The sequence below is a fragment of the Histoplasma capsulatum genome, genomic scaffold (assembly GCF_000149585.1).
Source record: "Histoplasma capsulatum NAm1 scaffold_13 genomic scaffold, whole genome shotgun sequence".
NCBI lineage: Eukaryota > Fungi > Ascomycota > Eurotiomycetes > Onygenales > Ajellomycetaceae > Histoplasma > Histoplasma mississippiense.
The window spans coordinates 167,924-179,502 of NW_001813970.1; the positions used below are offsets into that span (position 1 = coordinate 167,924).

Here is an 11,579-nt window from a genome sequence, read left to right on the forward strand (position 1 = left end):
CAAGATTATGAACTTAGCGGCGCAGGCGAATATATAGACATGATCCTCCGTAGACTTGGAGGAGATTGATGATGTGAGGGCGGATGGCTCAACAAACTTGGGTATCTCTCCGACAGCTAAGACCCCAAAGAAGGACACCTTCCACGTCCAAGAAGTCAATGGGCCACTACAAGGCCGGGTCACGTGGCGAAGCCGACCAATCCACCGCACGTGATTGCCCCTATATAGTTAGCTCCAACCACACAATGAGAAGATTAAGCATCTCACACATCTGTTCAACCCTGAACATGCTCATCCATCCCCATATACCTGCTTTTTCCATAGACTTGTGGGAGCCAGTTGTTTGTTCTGTTGTTCTTTTGATTCTTCTCGAACGGAAAGGGGGTTTGCTTTCTCTATCATCCGCTACCTCAGCCCCCTCTCCTAACTTCTTCAGGTCAGGATATCAACAAACTGGGGACCATTTGCCAAATATGGTCCGGCCAATGTGCCCTCTTATTATTCTTCACCTTGCCCTGACAGTTCTTGGGCCCTGAGGATGGACGCAATGGCGAATCCACATCCTGTTATGGACTCTTAAAGTTACAGCCCAGGTCAATGAGACATGGACAGGTATCATGCCTCTCACCGTCTCCCAACTTGTCAGACGGCGCATGTCTAACTTCGCCATTGTTCCAAAATTCTGTGTGCATCTGCCCTGCCTGACATTTCCCTGTGATTCAAATTGAACATCCTTAATTTGATGTGGAGTTAGACCCTAGGATCATGGGTTTTGGGCCGAAAGTTTAGAACCACTTCAATAATGCGTTCAAGCCCTGCTCAGTGTACCCTTGGGTTGGGAATGCAGGTATCATCTACAAACCCAATCTCCTCTTCTGCTGGGATTCCATCTGTCCAGCCCCTTGTGGGTACAATCTCTTGTCTCTGCTGCACCAAGCAGCTTCGATATGGGGAGACAGTGTGCTCTTATCCCTGCACTTCTCTCTTCTGTCATTAAACTGTTTCCATTGTGCTAGGTACAATGGAACCTGCTTTGCCATAAATGTTATCCCTCCCTCGACGTCGTGTTGGCTCTGAAAAGTGTAAGCTCCCAAGGAATTCAGGTCGGATTCTCGCCTTTCAGGAGTTGGAAGATCCCGTGGGCGGTAAGTAGGTTGGTTAATCTTCAGTGACGCCACATGGGCAAGCCTACAGCACTAGAAAAAATCGAGGAGTATATTTATTTAGAAATACCAGTGCTGGGTTCAATATTTCCCTTCCAGATGTTGAAGGTTCTACCCACAACGGACTTCTACAGGAAAACTCAGGATCCAGGGACATGCAGAGCACATACATTATATATCGATGTCATATTGATTTAGTCTTGCGGCTGACTGGGGCCACATGTATGCGCTGCCAGCCCGGGCGGTCCAGGTCTTCATCCATTCGCAGATTGTCGTGGTCTCCCTGCCCACTTTTCATGGAGCTTATGACAACTACAGATGATGTGGGCATGGCCATTTGCTGCTTCGTACGAGATGGGGAAAATGAAGTGGAAGTAATTAAAACCCTTCACTTCTGATAACGATGCGAATGCCTCTCAACATGTTCTTTGCAGTTGAATAGTGGCTGCTTCAGGTTACAGGTTACAGGTTATACATTTTTCTTTTCTGAGGGTGGCGAGTATGCAGAGTTTCTTTTTTTCTCCAGTTGTATAAATAGTACGTATGGCATCTAGGCATGACGTACGCTTCCATGTTAACTAGTGTCAGAACCAGTGATTGTGCAGTGAGAAATACCAGCATGTATTACAGCGTAGATAGCTAGCTGTGGGTATATTACAAATACGATTCTCGGCCATTATAATGGGCTGATAGCTAGGCTATTTGGCTCGCCCAGTAGTATAGCATTATTCCATAGCAAGAAGCTACAGGGCATTTTCTATCGTATGAAAATCCTCAGCTTAGGTCTTTTATTCCCTTTTCCAATTTTTTTTTATTATATTTTTATCTACCTTTCTACTTTCTATTTTATGTTTTGTTGTTTTTTTTATTTTATTGCTTTTTTTTTTTTTTTTTTTTTTTTTTTTTTTTTTTTTTTTTTTGGTTTTAAATTATCTTCCGTTCTACATTTCGAAATTTCCTCCCATCTTCATTCTGACGCCTATCCCCACGACGATCATTTCGAAAAGCCCAAAGACAAAATGATAAAATAAAGAAAATATCTAATTAATATACTGCCGCCCCCAAATGGACTGTCTCCTTGGGTTTGCAAGGTCCAAAAAAAAGCGATATTAAGAAATGATTAAGGAAACAAATTTCAGATAGCGAAGAAAGGGAAAATGAAAGGGAGGGGGGAAATAAAGAAAAGCAATGAAGAAGTGAAAGGGGATGATGTACTCTATCCGCAAGATGACAAACGGACTGCGCAGAGTCAGTCATCAAGCGAACCCCGTAGCACCTCCTCAGCCGCGATTCCCGCCGTCCACATAGCCGCATCATAATCATCAACCGTATTCCATTCCTTACCCAAATAACCCTTCCCTTTCTCTTGTCCGCACCGGCCTCCCTTCAGACAATGTCTGCCTGTAGCATCTCTCGAATTCTCCCCATCAACGGACCCGCTGACCCCGTCATAGCCTTCCTTTGCACTCTGCGCATAAAGTAAACCCCGCTCCAAACGGCTCACATACCCCTGAAGTCGTATATCGTCCTCCTCTTCATAATTTTCTGCATGCGCCGCAAGGCCGTTCCCGTTCCCGTTGCCGCTCCCATTGCCGTTCCCATTCTCATCCCCGCTCCCACTCCCATTTCCACCCCGATTGCCATATCCATTCACATTCCCACGCCCCCGCCTCCGATGACCAGCCAACCTATCTGCCCACGCCCACATCTTCACGCCCGCATCTTCACTACTCTCATTAACATCCCAACACCCATTCCTGGCACAAAAGCTAAGAAAAGCTCGCCACGACTCATCTTTCGACACGCCAACCAGCACATCCGGATTGCCGATTACGATCAACCCTTCCTTCGCCCGGGTCATGGCCATGTTGAATCGACGTCTTTCGCCAACCAGGCCTAAGCCGAATGACTGGTCCTGCTGAATAAAGCGCATCTCGGCGCGCGTGCGTGTCGTGCAGATTATCAGGAAGCGCGATTCAAGGCCCTGGAATGCCTCGACGGGGCCAATGTTGACGGAGTGGAGGTTGTGGTCGCGGAAGAGGCGTCGGAGGTGGGTTACTTGGGTCAGGAAAGGGGTTATTACCGCAATTTCTTGTTGAGTGATGGGCCGCATTGGGGTTGTTGTGAGAGTTAAATTAGCGCCATTAGAGGGGTAACTTAGGCTGTTGGAGTGATCGAGGAGGGACTGTACGAAATGTAGTGCTTTGAGGGCCTCGCCCTGGTTGAAAAGGCCGCTACCGGCGGGACTGTGGAGGATTTCCTCTACATCATCGGGGGAAGTGTTACAGGTGAATAGTATTGGCCACCGATGGGGTGCTTTCCAGACTGGCCACGATGGAACAGGCCCATCTGGATGTGCTGGAGTAGCTGAGGGGATGAGGGTGTCACTGTAAAACAGGACGGATGGCATGGCGAGAATGGATGTATGAGACCGATAATTGCGAGTGAGGTTGGTGAATGCTGGTCGTGGAATCGGAAGCATTTCTTGCCTTAGCTTTTTATATGGTCCGGCATTACGGCGCGAGAGTGGGTGATCGGCGTAGATGGGAAGAGAAAATAGGCGCTCAAATAAAGAGACTGAGAATGCCGTGTTGGTATTCGAAACTCGGGGCCCAAGCTGATGCTCATCTCCTGCCATGATGAATAATGGTAAACTGGACTTTGTGTTTGACGAGTCAACGTTCTCCTTGACGCATAATGGCGTTGCAACCACCGACAGTGGGATACAAACCATTGGCTCTGTCGCTTGCGCCGCTTCATCCACGATCAGAGCAGTCCAGTGAAGCATATCCCGCGGATTCGGTTTTATCCCTGGTGAGATCGAACTAAACATCTCGAATCCCAATTTCATTAGGTCTTGATTAGACAACCGCGCCCTAACAAGTATATGTGCATCCATGCAGGTCGTCACAACGACTTTATAGCTCATCATAGTTTTGAACTCCGGCATTGAGAAAAGGTCATTTTCCGAATGTGTGTAGGGTAACAGCTGGTCAGGAACTTCTGCGAACGTCCTCGACCATCCATTGAGTCTGAACATTTCATGGGGCTGCAGGTGCTTAGCTAGGCGCATGGCTAAAGTATCGGCCGCTGGATTGGAGGGAGCACAAAGCAAAATATGAGGTTTTATTTTATCGTTTTGATGTAGAAGTTGCAGGGTGCATTCAACCACGGTTTTCGTTTTGCCCGACCCTGGTACCCCAGATATCAAAAATGGAATAGTACCGTAGTTGCGGGTGATTATAGAGTCGACAGCTTTCATCTGTTGATAATTCAAGTCTTTATCTGCCCAGTTATGTTCGAATGCTCCTTTGGGCAGTATGGTTTGCAAAACACCATCACTGGGTTCTGGAAAGAGCATATGACGAAGCCAATTTCGTTTGTTCTCAATGGAGCCGGCAACTTCAGCCTTGACATCCTCATGCTCCCACAGCCTGCCATCTGTGACGTCAACAACGGCTCTCCAGAGCGGCACGAACAGATCCGGTTGGACAGTAAACTGGATATTGCAGAGTCGAGATGTCGGGAGAAGATGATCGATCCTGATGATGATTGTTTCCTTTACCATAGATATCCCCCACACAACAGCGTGAAGTTGGTGACCCGAAAAGCCGGGCGCAATGGATCCGGTGAGGTTTGTCTTGTTATGATTCAGCCATTCAGCTCCTTGCTGGGCAAGTTGGGGGAAAGGGACTATCTGTCGCACGAGCACAGTATCTCCCAGGCCAACTTTTGGGGCGCCATCTTTAAGACCAGGTACATGCAGACTATAAAGATTCTGTCTGGCGTCCGTCAAAGTAAGTATGACGTTATAGAGACTGCGTCCTGATAACTCCTGGGAATAGTTCATCCCTTCCAAGAGAAGGCATTCGTCAAAGTAATAAAGGTAAGATGATGGCGACAGATTTCTGGTGTGACGGGAGATTGACACGGGCACGCTCTTGAGCGTTGGTAAATTTTCAACAGGTAACGGCTCTAGAAACGAAGTCCCTGAAAACCTCGCAACGTATGACGCAAAATCGATACTCTTCAATTGCGTGCTATATCTATCAACCGCAGGGGATCGGTTAATGGCGATGAGATACGCCGGAACATAGCTACGAGCATATACATCTGGCTTCCAAGTGGTTGAGCGACCTGCAGGTTGGTTGGTGCCATTGTAAATAGACCTTTGACTTGGCCATGCCGGGAGTTGTGAGTTGAGAGAGAAGTGGTGTGATTCATCGACAGAGAATGCCTCCCTTCTTCGTTCAAGGTAGTTGAGTTGTTGTCCCTGGAATCCAGCAGGGGTATTCTGGACCCTTGAACTCAATGCCGGAGCTGTATAACCAGCTGAATAAGTTTGAACAGGGACATCTTGTCGTGGAGAATTACTTGATGCGGTGGACGGAACCCCATTTGTTTGAGTCCTTGGATGACTATGTGAAGGCGGGCTTGTTCTCGAAACTCCATTCACACTGTCCACAGAAACTAGTTGGCCAGAGGGGTCTATGATGGGAATTGCACAGGTTCGAGGACGCGAGAAATGAGAAGCCATTTGCAATAACAAAAACGAGAATTTTCTGGGAGACAGAAATCAATCCTCCTTGTATTTCTTCGTGCTTGAGACAGGCATACGGAAACATCGGAAAGAATACAGAAGACGATCGATTGCTTCAACAAAAACAAGCAAAAAGAGAAAAGCAGGAATGAGCAGCTGTCTTCTCGCAAGCTGCGTAACCCAAAATCATCGCCCAGCGAACAGGAAATGACTCCAAGTGTGAAGAGCTAGCCCGGCAGGCGGAAGCTCTGCTTCGGTTGCGCCGCCGACAGATCTTGGTGTTGCCTTGGAGCACAACCACATATACTCCATGTCAGGAACAAAGAATATTGCAGAGACGATAACAAGGGGATAATAGAAGAATAGCAGCCTGCAGCAGGCTCCGTCCTTCCAGCAGCCACCGGGATACAGTTACATCGAAGCTTTGTTGACAGGAGAAGAGAGTTGTTGTGTGTTGTGCTAGATGTTGATGTTTGGACGTTGGAAGTTCCAAGCGCGGAAGGGAATCTCAGTCAGCTCTGACTAAGCGAGGTTGGAAGAGAGGTTGAACGTGGTTGGCTGTTATGATGTGTCTAGTGGCTAGCGGCGTGCAATATATGTGTGTCAGTCGTCCCCTCGATTCCACCCAAACTGGAGTGGAAACCAGGCGAAATACCAGCAGACGCAAAAATGTAGCATGCAATTTGATCCTCCACACAGATCCAAGTGAGCCCATTGAAACCTATCTCTCACTGCGTGGCCAGAAATTCCGCAAGGATGAGACCTCCCTTTCCACTTGCTAGTTAATGAATTGAGCAGTCCTCGTTGTCATGCAAATTATGAAGCTCACCTCTGAAGTGCCATTGAACACTGAGGTCCTCCATAAGTATGGATCAACAGCTATTTTGACCAGGAACGCAAAGCCTTGATATATAAATGTACGTTATGATTTCTTGATCGTCTCGGTCAGGCAAGAATGTTAGCCGTCTATCTGCAAATCATCGATGACATTGTGATTTTGATATTATCATCCATTCTCACTCTCTTCCAGTTTCGGCCCTTCATCTTCTTTCTCCCCTGCTTTTCCCTGCTCAAGGTAATGCAAACCACAATGAATACTCCTCGCCAAACCCTCTAGCAATTTCAAACATGTCGCTGCAAAAGTATCGAAGGCGAACATAATTTAACGAAATAACTTAACTACTGGTAAGTTTAGGAGTCAAGCTGGGAGCCTTGGGCGCCCAAATCTATTCCATATTCTAAGTATCCATAGATCATCTTATCGACACTCCAAATATCCACTCGCAGCTTCGGTCAAGATAGTCAACAACAGCTCTGGGGTGAAATAGCAACGAGCGGTTTTGAGAGCAAATTTTGATCCGCCCTCTGTTAGTTATGGTCATGTGATCAACATAATGCGGCATCACATTCCTTCGATTTCAACGTCAAATTGTTGCTCCTGATTGATCGATGCCGGCAATGACATGCCAAATGAATTGGTTTGACAGGGCTTACAAGATACATATATCTGTTCGCTTTCTATGTTGTCTTTTTGTTTCAAACATGCCGTATCATATCTTCACAGGCTGCAATATCAAGTTGTGCCAATTTCAATCACTTTATTCAATAACTGTCGAACAATATTTTGGCAGTTAATTAGTCCGTTGTTTCTCGATATCAGATCACCAAGCTCTGAAGTCATCACTTCTTACCTATCTGATCTGGGCTTCTCGTTGCCAGCTCCTTTTCCCACATTCATAATATATCTCGCTCTTGTTGCTTTCCTGTTTCCCACACCTCTGGCTCGATTATGGTTGATATCGTCGCAACTGCTGGCTCCCTTTCTCCTTTCCTTTCCTCCCTTCGAGGATCACTATCCTGGAAAGTTCCCTAACTTGGGCGGGGCGGATTGGATCGAAGGTCGATTTACCGCTCAGCGGCCACGTCCGCTCCAAAATATAAGTTCAAGTCTACAAATTGCCATGAGCAGGCTCCAGCAGAGCTTACTCCTCCAATATCATGGAATCCACGCCATGTTTTCTGTGCACAATACTGGGCTTATCGTCAGGAATGTCAAAATGTTTTGATGAAAGTAGTCCAAAAAATAACCGCATATCGATAATGAGCAGGCGGGGTTTCTTTAAGCTTATCGCAACGGCAGGAAATGGTCTTTTCGATCCTTCCATTACGGAGGAAGTGGAAACTGCCGCTTGACTTAACACGGGTCTGTCTATACTCCCATGATTTCCTGGTTCGTTTTGTTTTCATACAAACATTAGCAACCATATCATAAGCTCTTAAGGTTTCATGACTTTTCTCGCAAAGCTCGTTTTTGATTATAATATGGGTATTATTCAGATGACGAACCCGTTTCACTGTTGGTGGCTTAGGGCTTTCAACGTCTGGAACGTCCCTTCATCCTTGCAGTGGGATTAAGAGTGAAAATGAAACCTCTTTCAACTCTCTATCTTTACCTCACCCGCTGCCCCTTTCTTGGGTGGGGGACGATTTCTTTGATTGTGAGCAAACGCTCCCTTCACCTTATCAGATCCCATCGTGTTTCTGCCTTGGTTCATTCCTCTCCTCGAGAATATCTTTTATACTCAGTGTCACTCTCTCTGTTTGGCTCCATCATTCACACTCTACACACCGGTAACACCCAGCTACTCTAACTCTGATTTCTTCCCCAGCTACTCTACTAAATCATCCCCGCGCGGGCCAAAACCTTAGCTGAAGACTAACAATCCAAAACTATTCCAATCAGCCGCTACTTCGAAATCTAGACAACCGGCAGGCAAAATTCACTCTCATCCCGCGTTGTGTTCAATCGCAACTCTTCACGCCGGTCCCGTGTGTCAAACTCGGTTCTTCACGACCTTTCGTATGCTGGAAGTTTTCAGATTCTATCACCGGAGGATCTGTGTGGTCTTGTCTCTAGCTCTGCACGCATAAAAGGGCTACTTTCCTGACTCTATCTCTTTCTTAGTTTTCAACTTCTTCTACCTTCTACCAAACTCTCCTCTCAAGATTTCTTACGTACGACTACCACTATTCCCATATTTTTTACCTATTAGCGCTTTGAATAATTACATGTCAATCACTTCAATCTTCGTTAGTATCATTAATACCTCCTTGAACTTGATCAGCTATCCCTACTTGTCATCCTCGCAAAAGCTGCCAGGGATCAAGGAGCGTCGCCCTGGAACGTGATGCCAGCCTCCATTTCCGAGCCTCTCAGGGCGGAATCACGGTGTCAGTTCAGCGGGGGGGTATGCTCGACGGAATCGAATCACTATCGTAAAGTGATATCTCACATCTTTGGTCGCAACAAGAAGTGCACTGTCAATATTCCGGAACATGTATGGATTTATTATTGCCGGAAGCACTACCAACGGGCCAGGTACCGGACAGCTGAATGGCCATTCCGCCAGTGCGACCTAGCTATAGAAACTATCCAGAACATGCTCGCGTGGGGCGGAGTGGAAAGCTTCAACCTCCAGCTACGTCGACGAGAGACCTGGCGTACAACTATACAGGCCAACGAAAGTAACAAAGATGACAAAAATGACGAAGCCGATGAGGACGAAGATATCCCAGATGTTAAGGCTGAAGACCATAAGGCAGGCGAGTCCTCTCCAAGCAGTCTGGCTGGGACATTTACACCCATCAATCACGATCGAAGTATCAGCTCTTGTGAGGAAACAGGGGAAGCAGACTACGACGGTAACGAGGAGCAACATGGGGCCAAGAGTCTGATGTGCAACACGCCAACAGAGGATATAACGACGACGACGACGACGACGACGACGACGGATAGGAAGAAAAAGAGATCCCCAACTATCATCCCGCGTCCGGTCCCCGGATGGCTTCACACTCGAGTTGGCCCCTATAAGACCTTCAATGAAATCCTGTCAACCCTCCATGACCTGCGCGCGCACTTGGCGGAAATCGTTCACCAAGAACAAATTCCTCACTTCCCTGACATCGAAATTTTGCCAAACCTATGCCCACTTGCCGCCACTCCCAGTCGCACCGTCCGTGCTGCTGCTCGTCCTACCCTCCAACCTCTCATTCCTTTCATTGACGCACCTACTCCTCTAACCGGCCCCATCATATCTTCCCCCACACAAACCCTTCCCCGGCGACGCGCTACTAGCTTAACCCTTCACCGTCCTTCTTTTCCCTCCGAGACTGCAGTTCTGGGGGCGAAGAACACCCTAGAGGCCAGCGCTGGCCACACCAGAGTCCGCCGCGATACTTACCCTAGCATTGCGCTCCCCGCAGAAGACTCCGATGCTACTGACATGGCTACTGAAGTTAACGATAACGATGCAAGCAACACATCCCTCGAGTTCGCTATTCGCCGCGCGGTTCGTCTCACCAATGCGAGCCGTCGTGTCTCGAGAGTTTCCGAGCACGGCGCGGTTAATAAGACGACGAAGAAGAAGAAGAAATGAGAAAGGCCCTTTTTTTTTAGAGTATTGTGGATCGTGCTGTCTGCTTTCCTTGTCTATCGTACGACGATGGGAGGGAAGGGGTGGCAAGGGTATATCAAACCGGAGCTATGATGGGGCGAGGCTTCTTGGGCTTGTTTTATTTTATTTCTTTCTCCCTTTTACTGTGCTCTGGCTATTTTTAACGTTGCGGACCTTGTTGTCGGCGTCCCTGTTGTTTTTGTTTTATTTTAACTTTTATTTTTTTTTCCCTTTTAACCTTCACGTTATTTACAATTCTGCTTTCGTTGTTTTCAGCCTTCCCTCTTTTGGCACTAAAATTTTGTGGTCTCTGTTCCTACTCAGAGTCTTTGTTCATAGCGTGGGTGGGGAAGCCGTTTATTTTACTGTTCTCTTTGCCCCTCGAGTTTTTTTTTTTTTTTTCCCGCTGTTGTTCTAAAACAGTTTGCTCTTTTCTTTCATTACGAACCCACACATTCCCCACGTTCGTTTGCGATGAGCTTGTTTGTTGTTCTATACTCCGTACAGTCGGAACTGTTTATCTTTGCTCCAGTATATTAGTTTTGTTCATGGGTTGATTTTTGATTGGGACTAACTATGTTCTTGAACTTCTTTTGTTTTCTTTTGTTTTTCGTATTTTTGAACTTGCCCTCACGTTGGCCTATTGGATTACATCGGTTTATACCCTGTTTTGATTCTACGGTGGAAAAAAGGGAGGCATAATTGTTAGTTAGGTATTATGTTATGGCATCTGCGTATCCTTTGTTAGTGGTTTGACAACGAAAGTTCTTCTGTCTCGATTTTTCTTTATACCTGTCCCCAGCGAGTCCGCTATCCTTTTTGATATCGTTAGGAAAGAACGAGAACGGGGATAGTGATGCATTTGTTATTATTATCTCTCTGCGTGTTGTATTCCCTGCATTCACACTGTCTCTGGTTCCACGGACATTTTCTTTTGGCTTTGGATTTGCATCTTGGATACCGACTTGAAAGATATTGAAATTTTGAGATCTTATCAATTCAACATTGGTATTTAAACCTAACTACAACTCTTTCCCTAACGTTCTGCGCTCACTTCCTTGGCTTTTTCACTGCATATTTAATATAAAACCACTGATGGAGGTTCAAGGTTAGTTCATTGTAGCTATCTAGCGGGCGCAGCACTGCTTAAATAGGCGTGATCACGTGGCATTCTAGCGAGCAAATGGATAGGGATGCCCAACAACCTATTCCTTAGGCCTCACCAGCACTTCCACCACCATAATCAAATCAATCATTCATTATCTACAGATCTGTAAAGGCTATTCGACTCATCCCCACCAAAAAAGATTGGAGAAAAAATTGGCCCTGGATCTCGCCGTATCTCGATTCTGGCTCTTGCTGTTTGCCCTGCTCCAAACAACGATCACCGTTTGTTATTTATGCACTTACCCGCTTCCCCCC

The 11,579-nt window shown here is 46.6% G+C and overlaps 4 protein-coding genes across 4 annotated transcripts in view; 3 read left to right on the forward strand and 1 right to left on the reverse strand.

Moving 5' to 3' along the window:
* The window catches only part of HCAG_08866 (predicted protein), a gene marked incomplete at both ends in the record, with an annotated part of 518 nt that extends 304 nt beyond the window's left edge, over positions 1–214 (forward strand). Inside the window, one exon of the mRNA XM_001536152.1 lies at positions 54–214. Within this exon, the coding sequence (XP_001536202.1) occupies positions 54–214 (161 nt within the window). The remainder of the gene's footprint in view (positions 1–53) is intronic.
* A 2,198-nt stretch (positions 215–2,412) lies between these two features.
* Positions 2,413–3,573, reverse strand: HCAG_08867 (predicted protein; the record flags this gene model as incomplete). Its single annotated transcript, XM_001536153.1, has 1 exon — positions 2,413–3,573. The coding sequence occupies one exon, from the start codon at positions 3,571–3,573 to the stop codon at positions 2,413–2,415; it is 1,161 nt and encodes a 386-aa protein (XP_001536203.1).
* An 885-nt stretch (positions 3,574–4,458) lies between these two features.
* On the forward strand, positions 4,459–5,260 carry HCAG_08868 (predicted protein; the record flags this gene model as incomplete). The annotated part of the gene is made up of 4 exons (XM_001536154.1): positions 4,459–4,960; positions 5,009–5,049; positions 5,130–5,169; positions 5,223–5,260. The coding sequence occupies 4 exons, from the start codon at positions 4,459–4,461 to the stop codon at positions 5,258–5,260; spliced, it is 621 nt and encodes a 206-aa protein (XP_001536204.1).
* Positions 5,261–9,039: 3,779 nt separating this feature from the next.
* On the forward strand, positions 9,040–10,139 carry HCAG_08869 (conserved hypothetical protein; the record flags this gene model as incomplete). Its single annotated transcript, XM_001536155.1, has 2 exons — positions 9,040–9,082; positions 9,130–10,139. 2 exons carry the CDS (start codon positions 9,040–9,042, stop codon positions 10,137–10,139), a joined length of 1,053 nt encoding a protein of 350 aa, XP_001536205.1.
* Between the last annotated feature and the right edge of the window lie 1,440 nt (positions 10,140–11,579).